The 13082-nt window shown below is 36.8% G+C and overlaps 1 protein-coding gene across 2 annotated transcripts in view; it reads left to right on the plus strand.

The window, feature by feature from the left end:
* PDE4D (phosphodiesterase 4D) overlaps window positions 1-13082 on the plus strand; it is a 1564000-nt gene that overhangs the window by 430461 nt on the left and 1120457 nt on the right. The window contains exon 1 of one of the 2 annotated variants that reach the window (XM_043887128.1): window positions 5403-5423. The exons of the other annotated variant lie outside the window; for it this stretch is intronic. Coding sequence (XP_043743063.1) covers window positions 5418-5423 — 6 coding nt within the window. The 5' untranslated portion in view covers window positions 5403-5417. Of the gene's footprint in view, window positions 1-5402; window positions 5424-13082 lie in introns of those variants that run through there. 2 annotated transcript variants of the gene reach the window in all.

The raw sequence follows: 13082 nt of genomic DNA on the forward strand, positions 1-13082 counted from the left end.
TAGAAGGAGGAGGTTGGGAAAGCCATTCTGCTAAGCTAACTAGGCAGTGAAAAGTGAAAGTTGCTCAGTTGTGTCCAGTCTTTGCCACCCTATGGACTGTAGAGTCCATGGGATTCTCCAGACCAGAACACTGGAGTGGGTAGCCTTTCCCTTCTCCAGGAGATCTTACCAACCCAGGGTTGGAACCCAGGTCTCCCACATTGCAGACAGATTCTTTGGCAGCTGAGCCACCAGGAAAGCCCAAGAATACTGGAGTGGGTAGCCTATCCCTTCTCCAGGGGATCTTCCTGACCCCAGAACTGACCCAGGGCCTCCTGCATTGCAGGCGGACTCTTTACCAGCTGAGCCACCAGGGAAGCCCTAACTAGGCAGTAAGGCCCTGAAATTTTCAAAATATTGCTAGTGTGAAGTCCATCAGGACACAGTAGTGCTCTAATTGACTTTCTCCTCTTGAACTCCATTTGTTTCTAAATTTGGGGTGTATTTTTCATTTATACAAATAATACAGTTCAATTATTTTTTAATTTCCTTATAACCAATTTATAAATAAATTAATGGAGAACCTCCACATGTCTTCCTCGCTGATGTTCAAGAAAACAGACTAAGCTTTTTTCCTTGTCACTTTCACTAATAGTGCATATTTTCAAAGCCAAGTATAGGTATCTGTCTGAGCCCATTCAATGTTCTTTCCTTGTCCTAGTCTTTCACATAGTTGTTATTATTTTTTAGTAGCTAAGTTGTGTCCAACTCTTTGTGATCTCGTGGACTGCAGCACGCCAAGCTTTCCTGTCCTTCACTATTACCTGGAGTTTGCTCAAACTTATGTCCATTGATTGGTGATACCATCCAGCCATCTCCTGCTATGTCACCCCCTTCTCCTCTTGCTCTCAGTCCTTCCCACCATCAGGGTCTTTTCCAATGAAAATAGAGTCACATAGAGTCCCCTTAAATACCACATGCTGTTCCTTTGTGGAGAAACAAGCAGCTGGGCTTAGCACCAAAGCATATGGGACAACTCAGCACTTTTTCCAGAGTAAAAAGACTTTAGGAGCATAAGTCAGTGAAATGTGGACATATATGAATGATTACATCCAATGTCAAAGGATGGAATTCAGTTGTATCAAAAGAGGGCAAAGAATACTATCCTTTCATTGCTCTTGTTTTTGAAATGTCTGTTCCTTTCTTATTATTTTATTGTCTGTGATCATTGCAGAAGCATCAGTAATTACAGAGAAGCTGAGTAGTTTCTCTGGAAAAATTATAGGTGGTGATGGATGATGACATAATCGTGTGACAGTAAAATGCTGTATTAAGTACTGAACTCCCTGCCAGATTATGGAAAGAACACATGAGTAGATAAAAGCACAACAATTTTCTTTTCGCTGTGTCTCAGGAGAAAACAATACATACTGGCATAGATGGAAGCAAATGAGATTAGTTAAAAGAAGGAACTTAGATAATGTAGACCAAGTCAGAGTAATGCTGACAAATGAGATGACTCATCTAATGAAAGAATAAATGAGGAAAAGTGTAGCTTCATCTTAGATCTTCCTGGTTATTTTTCCATGGTGATTTTATACTTTAGGAAGGAGTCACACAAAACAAAATGAGACAAAGACTTGATAACTATACGGTTAGTTGAGTTAAAAGAGTATAGACCTCAAATGGAATATTTCACTTTTGTTTTCTAGATCAATTGTCTACTTTATTCCCTTGAACGAAGTTGGTTGTAAAAGCAGTTATGCTATTATGAGATTTCTCAAAAACATCTACATGTGCTAAAGAGAACTATCCTGCAAGGGTATACTGTGTTCAGGGACATATAATATATTGAAAAGTATCAATAACAAGTTTAAAATCATATAAACTACTCACATACTTAAACACCATAAGGTATAATGCAGGACGTGTACTTGTTTATGCAAAACTTAAATTTCACATATGAGAAAAGAGTAACTCATGCACTCTCCTTTTCCTCCCCACCCCTCACCCACTTGCATTGTATTTACAATAGCCTATCCATTGAGGAACAGTGGAAACAGTGGCTGACTTTATTTTTCTGGGCTCCAAAATCACTGCAGATGGTGATCGCAGCCATGAAATTAAAAGACGCTTACTCCTTGGAAGGAAAGTTATGACAAAACTAGACAGCATATTAAAACACAGAGACATTACTTTGTCAGCAAAGGTCCATCTAGTCAAGGCTATGGTTTTTCCAGTGGTCATGTATGGATGTGAGAGTTGGACTATGAAGAAAGCTGAGTGCCGAAAAATTGATGCTTTTGAACTGTGGTGTTGGAGAAGACTCTTGAGAGTCCCTTGGACTGCAAGAAGATCCAACCAGCCCATCCTAAAGGAGATCAGTCCTGGGTGTTCATTGGAAGGACTGATGTTGAAGCTGAAACTCTAATACTTTGGCCACCTGATGCGAAGAGCTGACTCATTTGAAAAGACCCTGAGGCTGGGAAAGATTGAGGGCAGGAGGAGAAGGGGACGACAGAGGATGAGATGGTTGGATGGCATCACCAACTCAATGGACATGGGTTTGGGTGGACTCCAGGAGTTGGTGATGGACAGGGAGGCCTGGCGTGCTGTAGTTCATGGGGTTGCAAAGAGTCAGACACGACTGAGCAACTGAACTGAACTGATCCATTGAGGATTCAGACCCAAGCATTGATTCTGACTTATCCAATTTCTTAATAGCAGAGAAAAGCGCTTCTTGGGAGAAGGAGACTTGTCCTCAAAACCTGCTTTTCTGAGTCCCTTTGAGCTGAGAAAAAAAAGAAAGAAAGAAACCAAAAAGGCTCAGAAGTCACAATGAAAGATGTGTACCCAAGGTTTATTAAGAATGATTCACTATTGTATTTGGTTTTCTGTCTTACATTAGGGAATAGGCTTTGCCTGGAGGGTAAGAATTACCTTTAGTTCCTACTCTTTTAGCAGCCAAGGCAGTACAGAATGATGGATAGAGAGTATAGGACAGCAGTTACCAATCACCCTTGAAAACTCAGGCAAATAGACGACATCACATTTCATTATCTGACCTTGATGAGGGATGACATTTACGTTGAGGGCAGAAATGCCAATTGAAGAGTTTGGAAATGGCACTTTGTGGAAAGGTGATGAATTATCCATTGATTTAATCTAAGGAAAGAAAATGGGGGAATGATACAGGAGGGGTTTAATACCATATGTAGCTTGTTAAGAAGACTGCATCTTAACCAGTTTTGAATGACATGTACCCAACTGTGCGTGTGGCCTAGTGTTGGTAGAGAGAGGCAGATGAACAAGCGCGAAGGTCTTCATTGGATGGTATTAAATTTTTTTAAGTGGACAGGTGGAAAGTGAGAAGATTACAATGTGGGGGCTGCCTGTGCCTGCCCTTAATGCTGCCTGGGTTTCTTGTAGTTGAGAACAGTACGAAGAGAACTCTGATTGTCAGAGCCTTGATCTGCTGTGAGAGGTGGTTATGCAGAGTGGCGTAAACTCTGGACAGCTTGGTTTCAAATGATAGCTCCTCTCCTTGCTAGCTATGTGACTGCAAGCAAAGTGTTTAACCTCTCTCTGTTCTCATTTTCCTTGTTTATAACATAGGCTCAACAATAAAGCTTACCTCACAGTTTTGTTTCAAATATGTAATGAATCAATATTGTTGATTTGGAGCATTTTCTGGCACAAAGTGAATCCTCCATAGATATTATTTGTTTTCAATGTATTTTTTTTCCAAGATGAAAATAGCCATATTATTTTTCACCTGATTATGAAAGTAATATGTGCTTACTGTTTAAAAGTCAGATTTTAGAGAAAGATATAAATATGAGAAAAAATTATTTGGAGTCAAATGATTCTCAGACAACTATGGTTAACACCGAGGTATTATATTTCCAGACAGTTTTCTATGTGTAAAACATATATGAAAGTGAAGTGAAAGTCACTCAGTCGTGTCCTACTCTTTGCGACCTCATGGACTATACAGTCCATGGAATTCTCTAGGCCAGAATACTGGAGTGGGTAAGCCTTTCTCTTCTCCAGGGGATCATTCCAACCCTGGGATCGAACCCAGGTCACCCGCATTGCAGGCGGATTCTTTACCAGCTGAGCCACAAGGGAAGCCCAAAACATATGTAATGTATAAAATTATATCATGCACACATGTGTATAACCAGTTATTTATTCACTACTATTCTCTCCTACCCCTAAAATAAAATCACATATTTTGAGCTGTGACACTGTCATCTTTCAAAATCCAATGCCTATCCAAGACAGTATCTTCTACAAACTTTTTCTTGAGCAACTCATTCTCTTTTCAATTCCATTATTGTTTTTCTATGTTTGTGTTCCATGGAGCCCTTAATGCACTGATTTTTTATCTAACCAATAATTATTAAATACCTTTACTATGTCAAGAGCTGTGTGAGGTGTGATTTTTTAGTGGTGAACAAAGATAAGTAGTCCCTGCCTTGATGGGACTTAAGTCTCAGGGACAAAAAAATATACTAATCAAATTATTGTACATATACATGTATAATTTGCAGTTGTAAACTTACAAGAACTATCCCAGAGTAATTGCTCTGCAATAAATTCATTTACAGGTTGAATTATAAACAATTATAGAAACTGAGTTTATAGAGAGATGATATATATTATAAACCTGATCGCAGTATGAATAACAATTAAGAGAGGGGAGGATGGGAGGAAAGAATGAGAGGATAGAAAGAGAGAATGTGAAAACATTATGATGATCTTTTTTCTAAGAAGGGAGAGTGAGTTGTCTAAAATTAAATAATTTGAAAACTAATCCTAATACCTTCGACATTTTCATAATCTTTCTTAATCCTAAAATCCAATATGATATCCTATGGTTACACAAAGCTTAACAATTCTATCTTCAGGTTATTTTCCTTCTTTTAATATTAGTTATGATTAAATTGAACGATTTTAAATAAAAATTATAGTAGTATATAATTCAAATCTTCAGTAAAATGCTTGACTCAGTTCTCTTTCCCCTATTCATCAATGTATTCATCATATTCTTAGAAAGATGTCTGGAATCACATTTGCCTAATAGTAATGTTTTACTTCTGGTGGTGAGATTATAAAACTGTATATTTCCTTCATTTTCATCACTGCCCTTTCCTTTATTTGTAAATTATTTGAGGTAAGTATATGTCAGTTTTTTAGAAAAGTGGGTTTTTTGTTTTTTTTGTTTTTTTACGAACAGCTTCCCACGTGGTGCTAGTGGTAAAGAATCCGCCTGCCAATGCAGGAGATGTAAGAGATGCGGGTTCAATCCCTGGGTTGGGAAGATCTTCTGGAGGAGGAAATGACACCCCACTTCAGTATTCTTGCTGGGAGAATTCCATGGACAGAGGAGCCTGGTGGGCTACAGTACAGTGGGTCTCAAGAGAGAGATTGAGATGGAGGTAATTATGGCAAATGGTTGTAACAAAACTCCCTTGAAAGTTACCTTGACAATTAAAAATGATATATGTAGGGTGCTTGGCACAAAGCCTGAAATACAGTGATCAATAAATAAAGTAACTATACTTCAGTTGTGGGTTATTATTTTTGATGAATAAAGAGGTAGTTGAGTCTTACATGGAAACGATAGCTGATACAGTTTGGTACATTTAAGCCTAAAATTCAAGATGGTGATGAAAGGAATGAGGAAGTTCAGAGAATAAGAGCAAGTATATAAAATAGTTCAATGGTGTAGCTAAGGGGAGGGAAATGACTGAAGTAAAAATATCAAGTTGGGAAGAAAGCATGCTTGCTTATAAAGAATTTCATAATCATATTTGTACCATGGCGAAAAGGTAGAAACCTGCTCTGCTTTCTCTTCAGTAATTTACATGCCATGTTTTACTAATCTCCCCTATTAAAGAGGTCTTTAATCCAAGGTCGTATAATATAATCCCTTATTTTTTCTTTTGGTACTTTTATAATTCTGATCTTTTACATGTAAGTTTTAAATCATCTGTCCTTGTGATTATGATTTTGTCAAAAAGGATTATAACTTTTTTGTTCTAAATGGATAACTAGTTGGAATGGCCATACTTTTCTCAATTATTTGAAATCCCACTGTTATTTTAAAAGATGTTATTGTATGTACATGGTCTGGTTTTAACCTTCTGTTCCATAGTCAATTCTTTTCATGCTTCGCCAATGCTACCTTTGATTACTACAAATTTGTATGAATCCACATAAAGCTAGTAAGAATGGAAAAGAGAAGTGAGATTGGATTAAAAAAAAGAAAGAAAGTAAAATTGGCACAAGTCAGTGGCTGTTTGTATGCAGACTTGAGTAAGAAAGGAGAGTGAAGGATGGCTTCCAAAAACCAAGGTTCTTTCTAGTTGGAAGAAAAAATGAAACGGAAGAAGAAAGGAAAAGACTCAGAGGAAACAAACAGGAGGAAGAGCAAGTCTGTGGGGGAGATGGTAAGTCAGATTTGAACACGGTATATTTGAGTTTCCTGCAAGATATGTAGGTAGAGCAGACTTGGCAGGCCTTAAGGTATGAAAGTTGCAAATAGAGATGCAAATTCAGGAGTCATCAGATGTAGTTTGCCATTAAACTTATAAGAATGGATGAAATGATTCCAGATGTGTGGAATGGAGGCCATGGTTGGAGTGCTCTTCAGTATGCCCCTGGGTGGGCTTCCTCTTGTAGCTGAGGCAGTTTTATTCCACCAGCTATGGAGACCTGAGGTAGCCGCCTTTGTTTATTGGTGTAACCTCTGCCCATTGTCATAGGTTTTTCAGTCTCCAGGCTTTGGTCTTTAAGACCAGGGAATTGTTCCTGTATAGTGTTTATTTGATAATTTATCACATTCTATTTTCTCTATTGTTTTATTTTAGAAATAGTAGTTGGATGTATGATCTCTTAGATGATCTTCCCTATTCTTTTGCTTCTTATATTTTTCATTTCTTTCTTTTAAAAACTTACTACTTCCTATGAACTTTTCTCAAATTTATATTCTGACCCTTCAATTGAATATCTCATTTTAGCAATCCTGTTATTAACTTTTATTAGCTCTGTCCTGTTTTATGATTGTTACATTATCATGACATCTTGTTCTTGTTATATTGAAGCAATATTTTCTTAAATCTCACTTAGAATATGATTAGAATTATTAATTTATTTTCTCCAAATTACTTGTTTCATAGAAGTAATTTTATTTTCTTTCAATTCAGTTCATTTCAGTCACTCAGTCATGTCCAACTCTTTGTGACCCCATGGACTGCAGCATGCCATGCTTCCCTGCCCATCACCAACTCCCAGAGCTTGTTCAAATTCATGTTCATCAAGTCAGTGATGCCATCCAGCCATCTCATCCTCTGTCGTCCCCTTCTCCTCCTGCCTTCAATCTTTCCCAGCATCAGGGTCTTTTCTAATGAGTCAGTTCTTTGCATCAGGTGGCCGAAGTATTGGAGCTTCACTTATGTATATTGGGCTGTCTCTTCAAGGCAAATTTTCTCCAGATGACTGATGAGCCAGGATCATGTTTTTATTGAAGTTCGAGAGATGAACAACTAAATGAACTCTGCCTTAGTAATCTGCTTTAGGGTTATGGAGCTGTGAATGGACAGTTTTACTGGATGATCAGAACAAGCCAGATGGTGGAATATTTTGTTTTGAGCCATTATTGTTTTCATTTATTTACTTATTTTAGTGAACTTTTCATTTTTAGTGAAGAATCCTTAAGTATTATCCTGTGGCAGAGAGGCCTAACTAGTGGATGACTGATTTCCTTTAGAGATGGTTAGTGGCTACTGCTAAATATGGAGACTTACAATGGCTACGCCTGTTGCCTGTTCCCCATTTCACCTCTGTTCTCTCCCCAGACTGGGTTGTACTTGTTTTAGAATTCTAAGCCATTTTGTTTATGCAAATCAATCTCTCTTTCTCTCTCACTTGTATCCCTTCTAGACACTCCAAGCTATGGTTGACTCTACTCTATTTGTTTAGGTACCACTTCTTTATCTGCATTGATTTTTATAAATTTGTTAAAATTTTCTATTTTCAGATGATCCTCTTCCAGTTCCTTACTACCATTATCTTGTTTTCTACTTTTCTCTCTTTTTGGTATCTGAAATGGGGGGAGATATACATATGGCCATGTTAGTCAGGGAAACAGAAATCATTCTAGGAATTTCATACTACAGGACAGTAAATAATGCAAAGAATTGAAAGCTTACAGAGTCATTCCAAGAGCTTGAAGTTAAGGAATCAGAAAGCTATTATAATACAAGAAACCAGGAAGTACAAAGGTCACACTTTCTACCAGTGTTCTTAGAGACCCACAACACAAGAGTAGGTGTTCTTAGCAAAATTCCTAGTGTTTTATGAGTTTTTCTGAATGCCGACTGTAATGTGTGTACGATTACAGTATTATGCAGAATAGACGAGGCACACTTTTGTTGAACTTTATTCGACAGTGCCAAAATAAATAGAATTTCTCATTTCATTGATGTTTCTAGTTTCTCAAAGAGGCTAAGAATAATGCATCAGTATAGATGACACCACCTAATATATGTATATATTTATACATAAAGGTTTGAGGTAAGTAACTGTTCAGGGTTCCCAAGCAATAAATAAATATGATTGGGAATTTATTTCATACAAATAAAAAGAAGGACTTTTATACTAAGGTGTTATAATGTGGCACCTCTCACATGGATGACAATGCTACCTCACGCTTTTTTCTCTAAAATATTATGGGAAATGAGAGGTTGGCACTATAAACTGTGTTATTGTATTTCAACAGTAAGCTTGTAGATGTTATTATGGGGGTTTCTAGTTTTTATGATCTTTCATCAGTTCTCACTTAGCACCATTTCATAAAAAAGCTTCTTGTAGAAAAACTTTTTAGCAGCCCTTACATTCATTTCATCTTTTCTTTCCTCAGGAGACAAGTTAAGAGTATAGACTACATTCTCTCTGGATATTACTTTCATTTATATGTTTATAGATTTCGATCAACACTTTTCATAAAAACAGTCCTAAAATCCAAGACAAAAAGGAAGGTTTTGTAAAGTATGAATAGTTCTTAAGGAGATGCTATCATTTAGCTCTGAAGGTTTTATTTCTTTCATTTTTCATTGTTTTAGTTTCAGACTCCACTTGTAGAATATTTCTCCATGTATAGAATCAGCAGATCAAATGCAAACAAAAAACCCCAAGAAAGCCCATAGTTTAGCACACTCCTTTATATTATGCTGTTAGAATTTTAATAATTTTAAGAAGAGATAGAAGTAAAAGTAATTAACTTAATTCAAAATGGTCAAAACTTAAGCTATGTATTCAAGAGACTTTAAAATCTCTCCCTTTTTTTGTTTCTTTGTTTCCTTTAAACATCAATTTTTTGATGCCTTGCTTTTCCAGGGTTTGGCTAACCTGAGGATCAATCATAGTATATTTCTTGTCTATTTTTTACACTTTAAGTAGAGAATTTAAGAGCATCAAACTGTAAAGCAACGGGTTTGGAGAACCTTGTTGTTTCTCATTGAAGCAGTCATACTTACACAAACATGTTATATACAATTTTAGGGGACTATAAACCCTTCTATATATAGTCAAGGTGAGGCTCTTCTATTAACACAATTACAGTCAATTGTAATATTGCATTCCAGATCTAGAGACAGGAATTATATAACTTCTCTCTAAATATCACTTCTGTTTCTCCTTCAGATAAAAAATAGCTTCAGTCTTAAGTACCTATATCCATTTAAATACACTTGACATTAATGAAATGCTAGGCATAGGAATCCAGTATCATATTTATATTAATTAGTCAATATTTATGGAATTAGACACTGTGCAATTCAAATAATACATATTCTCTGCTCTCAGTGATCTCACAGCTAGCTAACGAGAGAGACCAGCATAGGGAAAAAAGAACAATATAATGTCTTAAGTATAACATAGAGATAGCACCATAGGATTGAAAAGAAAGAGGTTATTGAAGAGAAAGTGAATGAGGAAAGGCTTCTGAGAGGAAATGTTGCCAGAGCTAAGTATAGAAAGATATGAAAGACTTATTCATGTTGATATGGACAAGATTAAAGAAGGGAGTCATGGTGTTTTTGAGCAAAGGATGCACATTGAAATCACAGGCATATCAGCTAAGGCCAGGTATGTGGATGTATCCAAGTACTTTAGTGTGTCTAAAACAGGACAAACATGAGTCATGGAGGAATGAGAGATGAGACCAGACAGGTTGGCTGAAGGAGATCAGATCACAGGGGAATAATCCCATATGCTATGCTCACGGTGGACTAGGAGAAAAGGCCTTGGAAGCTACTGATGTCTTTTCAGCAGGGGAGGGAAGTAGATAGTTTTATATTTTTCAAAGATCGCTCTGTTGGTTATGTAAAGAATAGATTTAAGAGGTAAAAGATTGACTAAAATGTTGTTTTCATAGCTAAGGGAAGTGGTAAGACCCTGTATCAAGGTAGTAAGAATGGAGAGAAGATAAATTAGATTAAAAAAATTAAAAAGTAAAAATCAACCTGACTTGGTGGCTGTTAGGATGCTGAATGAAAGAGAACCAGGAATGACTCTTTCTAGCTTGTTTTCCTGGATGTATCTAGGAAGACTAAATTTTGATAGATAAGTGAAAGAAAAGAAACTGCAGAATGTTGTGGGTGGAAAGAGCCAGAACATACCTTTGTTCTCTCAGGATCTATAGCTTTAGTTTCATTTTGTTGCCAAGTTCTATTGATTCCATATCATTCTTCTTAAAAAAAAGATTCATGGCTAAATGCCACTAGCACAATTTAGGACTCTAAGGCATATGAGCCTTCGGATACTTCACTGAAGAGGACCTATATGACTTTACGTGAAGGTGAGATCATCCTAATACTTGTATTTTGTTTTTTTCTCAAGTTTTAAATATGTATACTGGCTGGATTGATTACTGGGTTTTTTTTCCATTTTATATAACAACTTCACTGATAAATCCTGGCTTGGAATACCTTTTATTTTCATCACCTAAATGTCTCTTAGTTTCCAATTTCTTCTCTGCAAAGAGTGTGGTTTTATCAAATATAAGCTGACATTCAATTACCTCTCTAAGTCGTAGGAGAACTCAACATTTTTATTCATCTTAATATGTGGCTGAAATCCCAATTCTAAAACAATTGTTTATACATGTGAGAAAATTCTTTTCAGTTGGCATTATTAAACATTGGAATGAGGTTTCCTAGCACTGAAAGATGTTATTTGTGCTATCCAAAGACATTTTTAGGTAAGATAAGAATTGATCATGAATAAAATAGGTATAGTTCTATGTGGAGATAGAAAGTCATAATATCATGCTAGAACTGTGTGTGTGCGTATGTGTGTGTGTGTGTACATGTGTTTGTATGCATACACACATAGACACAAAGTTCTAGCATGTTATTATTATGACTACAAACACACTCACACATGCACACATGCTGGCTTGTATGTGCAGAATGGTTCTTGCCAAAGGTTGTAAACAAAACGTATCATAGATTATAAAATTGAAAAGGACACTTTATTTTAAAGATAGGGGAACTCAAGCCCAGAAATATAAGGTAGATTGCCCAAGAGTGAGAGCAGAGTCCAGAACTTGAGCCTCTTAACTTCTCTTATAAATATGTCTTTGTGCTTTCAAATTATAGATGTACAGACAAGAAGAAATTCTGTGATTATGCAGAGCTCATTTACAGCCCTCCCACCCCACCACAAACAGTCTGCTGTCTCTCTTCCAGGGAAATCCATTTAGCACAAAACTGATCACTGTAGCTGGCTACTTTTTTTGACAGATTATACTGCTACTGTTGTTTCCCTTCTTTCTTTGTCATTTGCGTTATGATAGACATTTGAGCAGAGTCTCAGTATAAACTTCTGTTTGAGAGATGGTGCTCCTGATTCTCAGCACAGCCCACAAGTCTCATTTGGAAAAGATGTTTAATACAGGCCAGTGGTCTTTTGTATTTTGAACTGAGATAGAAAATTCTGTGATGGGTTCATTCAAGGGAGACCCGATATCTTAAATACAATGAAGAAGTCAGGAAATTTTCAGGAGAAGTGAGAGGATGATTCATACGTAAATTGATATTCTCTTTTATGAGTTTTTTTGATGTGGCAGTTACCCAAGTTTTATGGTGAGATGAGATGAAAGGCAATGAGAAGTTACTGAAGGATTTCTCATCTCTCTACAATTTCATTAGGAAAAGCTATACAGCTAGGACACAGTTCATGCACTGCTTTTGTTTATTTGTATTTGTACATAAAAGTGAAGTCTTTTATCACTTTTCTTCCCCTCCTCACTTCTTTCTTCTCCTTGCCAATACTCCCTATCCCCTGCCCTGGTGTCTGTTAAGCTTTTCTTTCTTTCTTTTTACCCTTCCTTGTAAGTAATTTTGCTTCTTTGTGTTATCACCCTTTTTTATAGTCGCTTCTCCCTATGGTATGAGATGAAGACGCGTAGAGTGGAGGTTAACAGCACAGGCTCTGAGGTCAGGCTGCCTGGCTTTGAATCCTGGTTCTGCCACTCATTAACCTAGGGGAAAGGAACTTAACTTCAACTGTTTCCGCCTTCTTATCTCCTCTTGGACAACAGTCTTTATCTCTTAGAGTTATTATGTAGATAAAGAGAAATAATACATGAAGGTGCATAGAAGAAGGCACGGCACAACCTGGCTATTTTTATAATACACAGTCACAGCTTCATGTATGTATATATATACACATATATACCATATATATACATATATATACATATATATACTATATATATATGACTGTATTTTACAAACTGTGTACTATATGTATAATTATTATATATAATTATATAATGATTTATTTTGTGTAATGCAAGCATGCGTGCTAAATCGCTTTAGTCACTTCTGACTCTTTGCAACCCCATGGACTGTAGCCTGCCAGGCTCCTCTATCTATGGGATTCTCCAGGCAAAACTGTTGGAGTGGGATGCCATGCCCATCTCCAGGGGATCTCCCTGACCCAGGGATCGAACCCATGTCTCCCTGTGGCTCCTGCATTGCAGGCAGATTCTTTACTGCTGAACCACCAGGGAAGCCAATTTTTTTGGG

This window comes from Cervus elaphus, chromosome 25 (genome assembly GCF_910594005.1).
Source record: "Cervus elaphus chromosome 25, mCerEla1.1, whole genome shotgun sequence".
Taxonomy (NCBI): domain Eukaryota; kingdom Metazoa; phylum Chordata; class Mammalia; order Artiodactyla; family Cervidae; genus Cervus; species Cervus elaphus.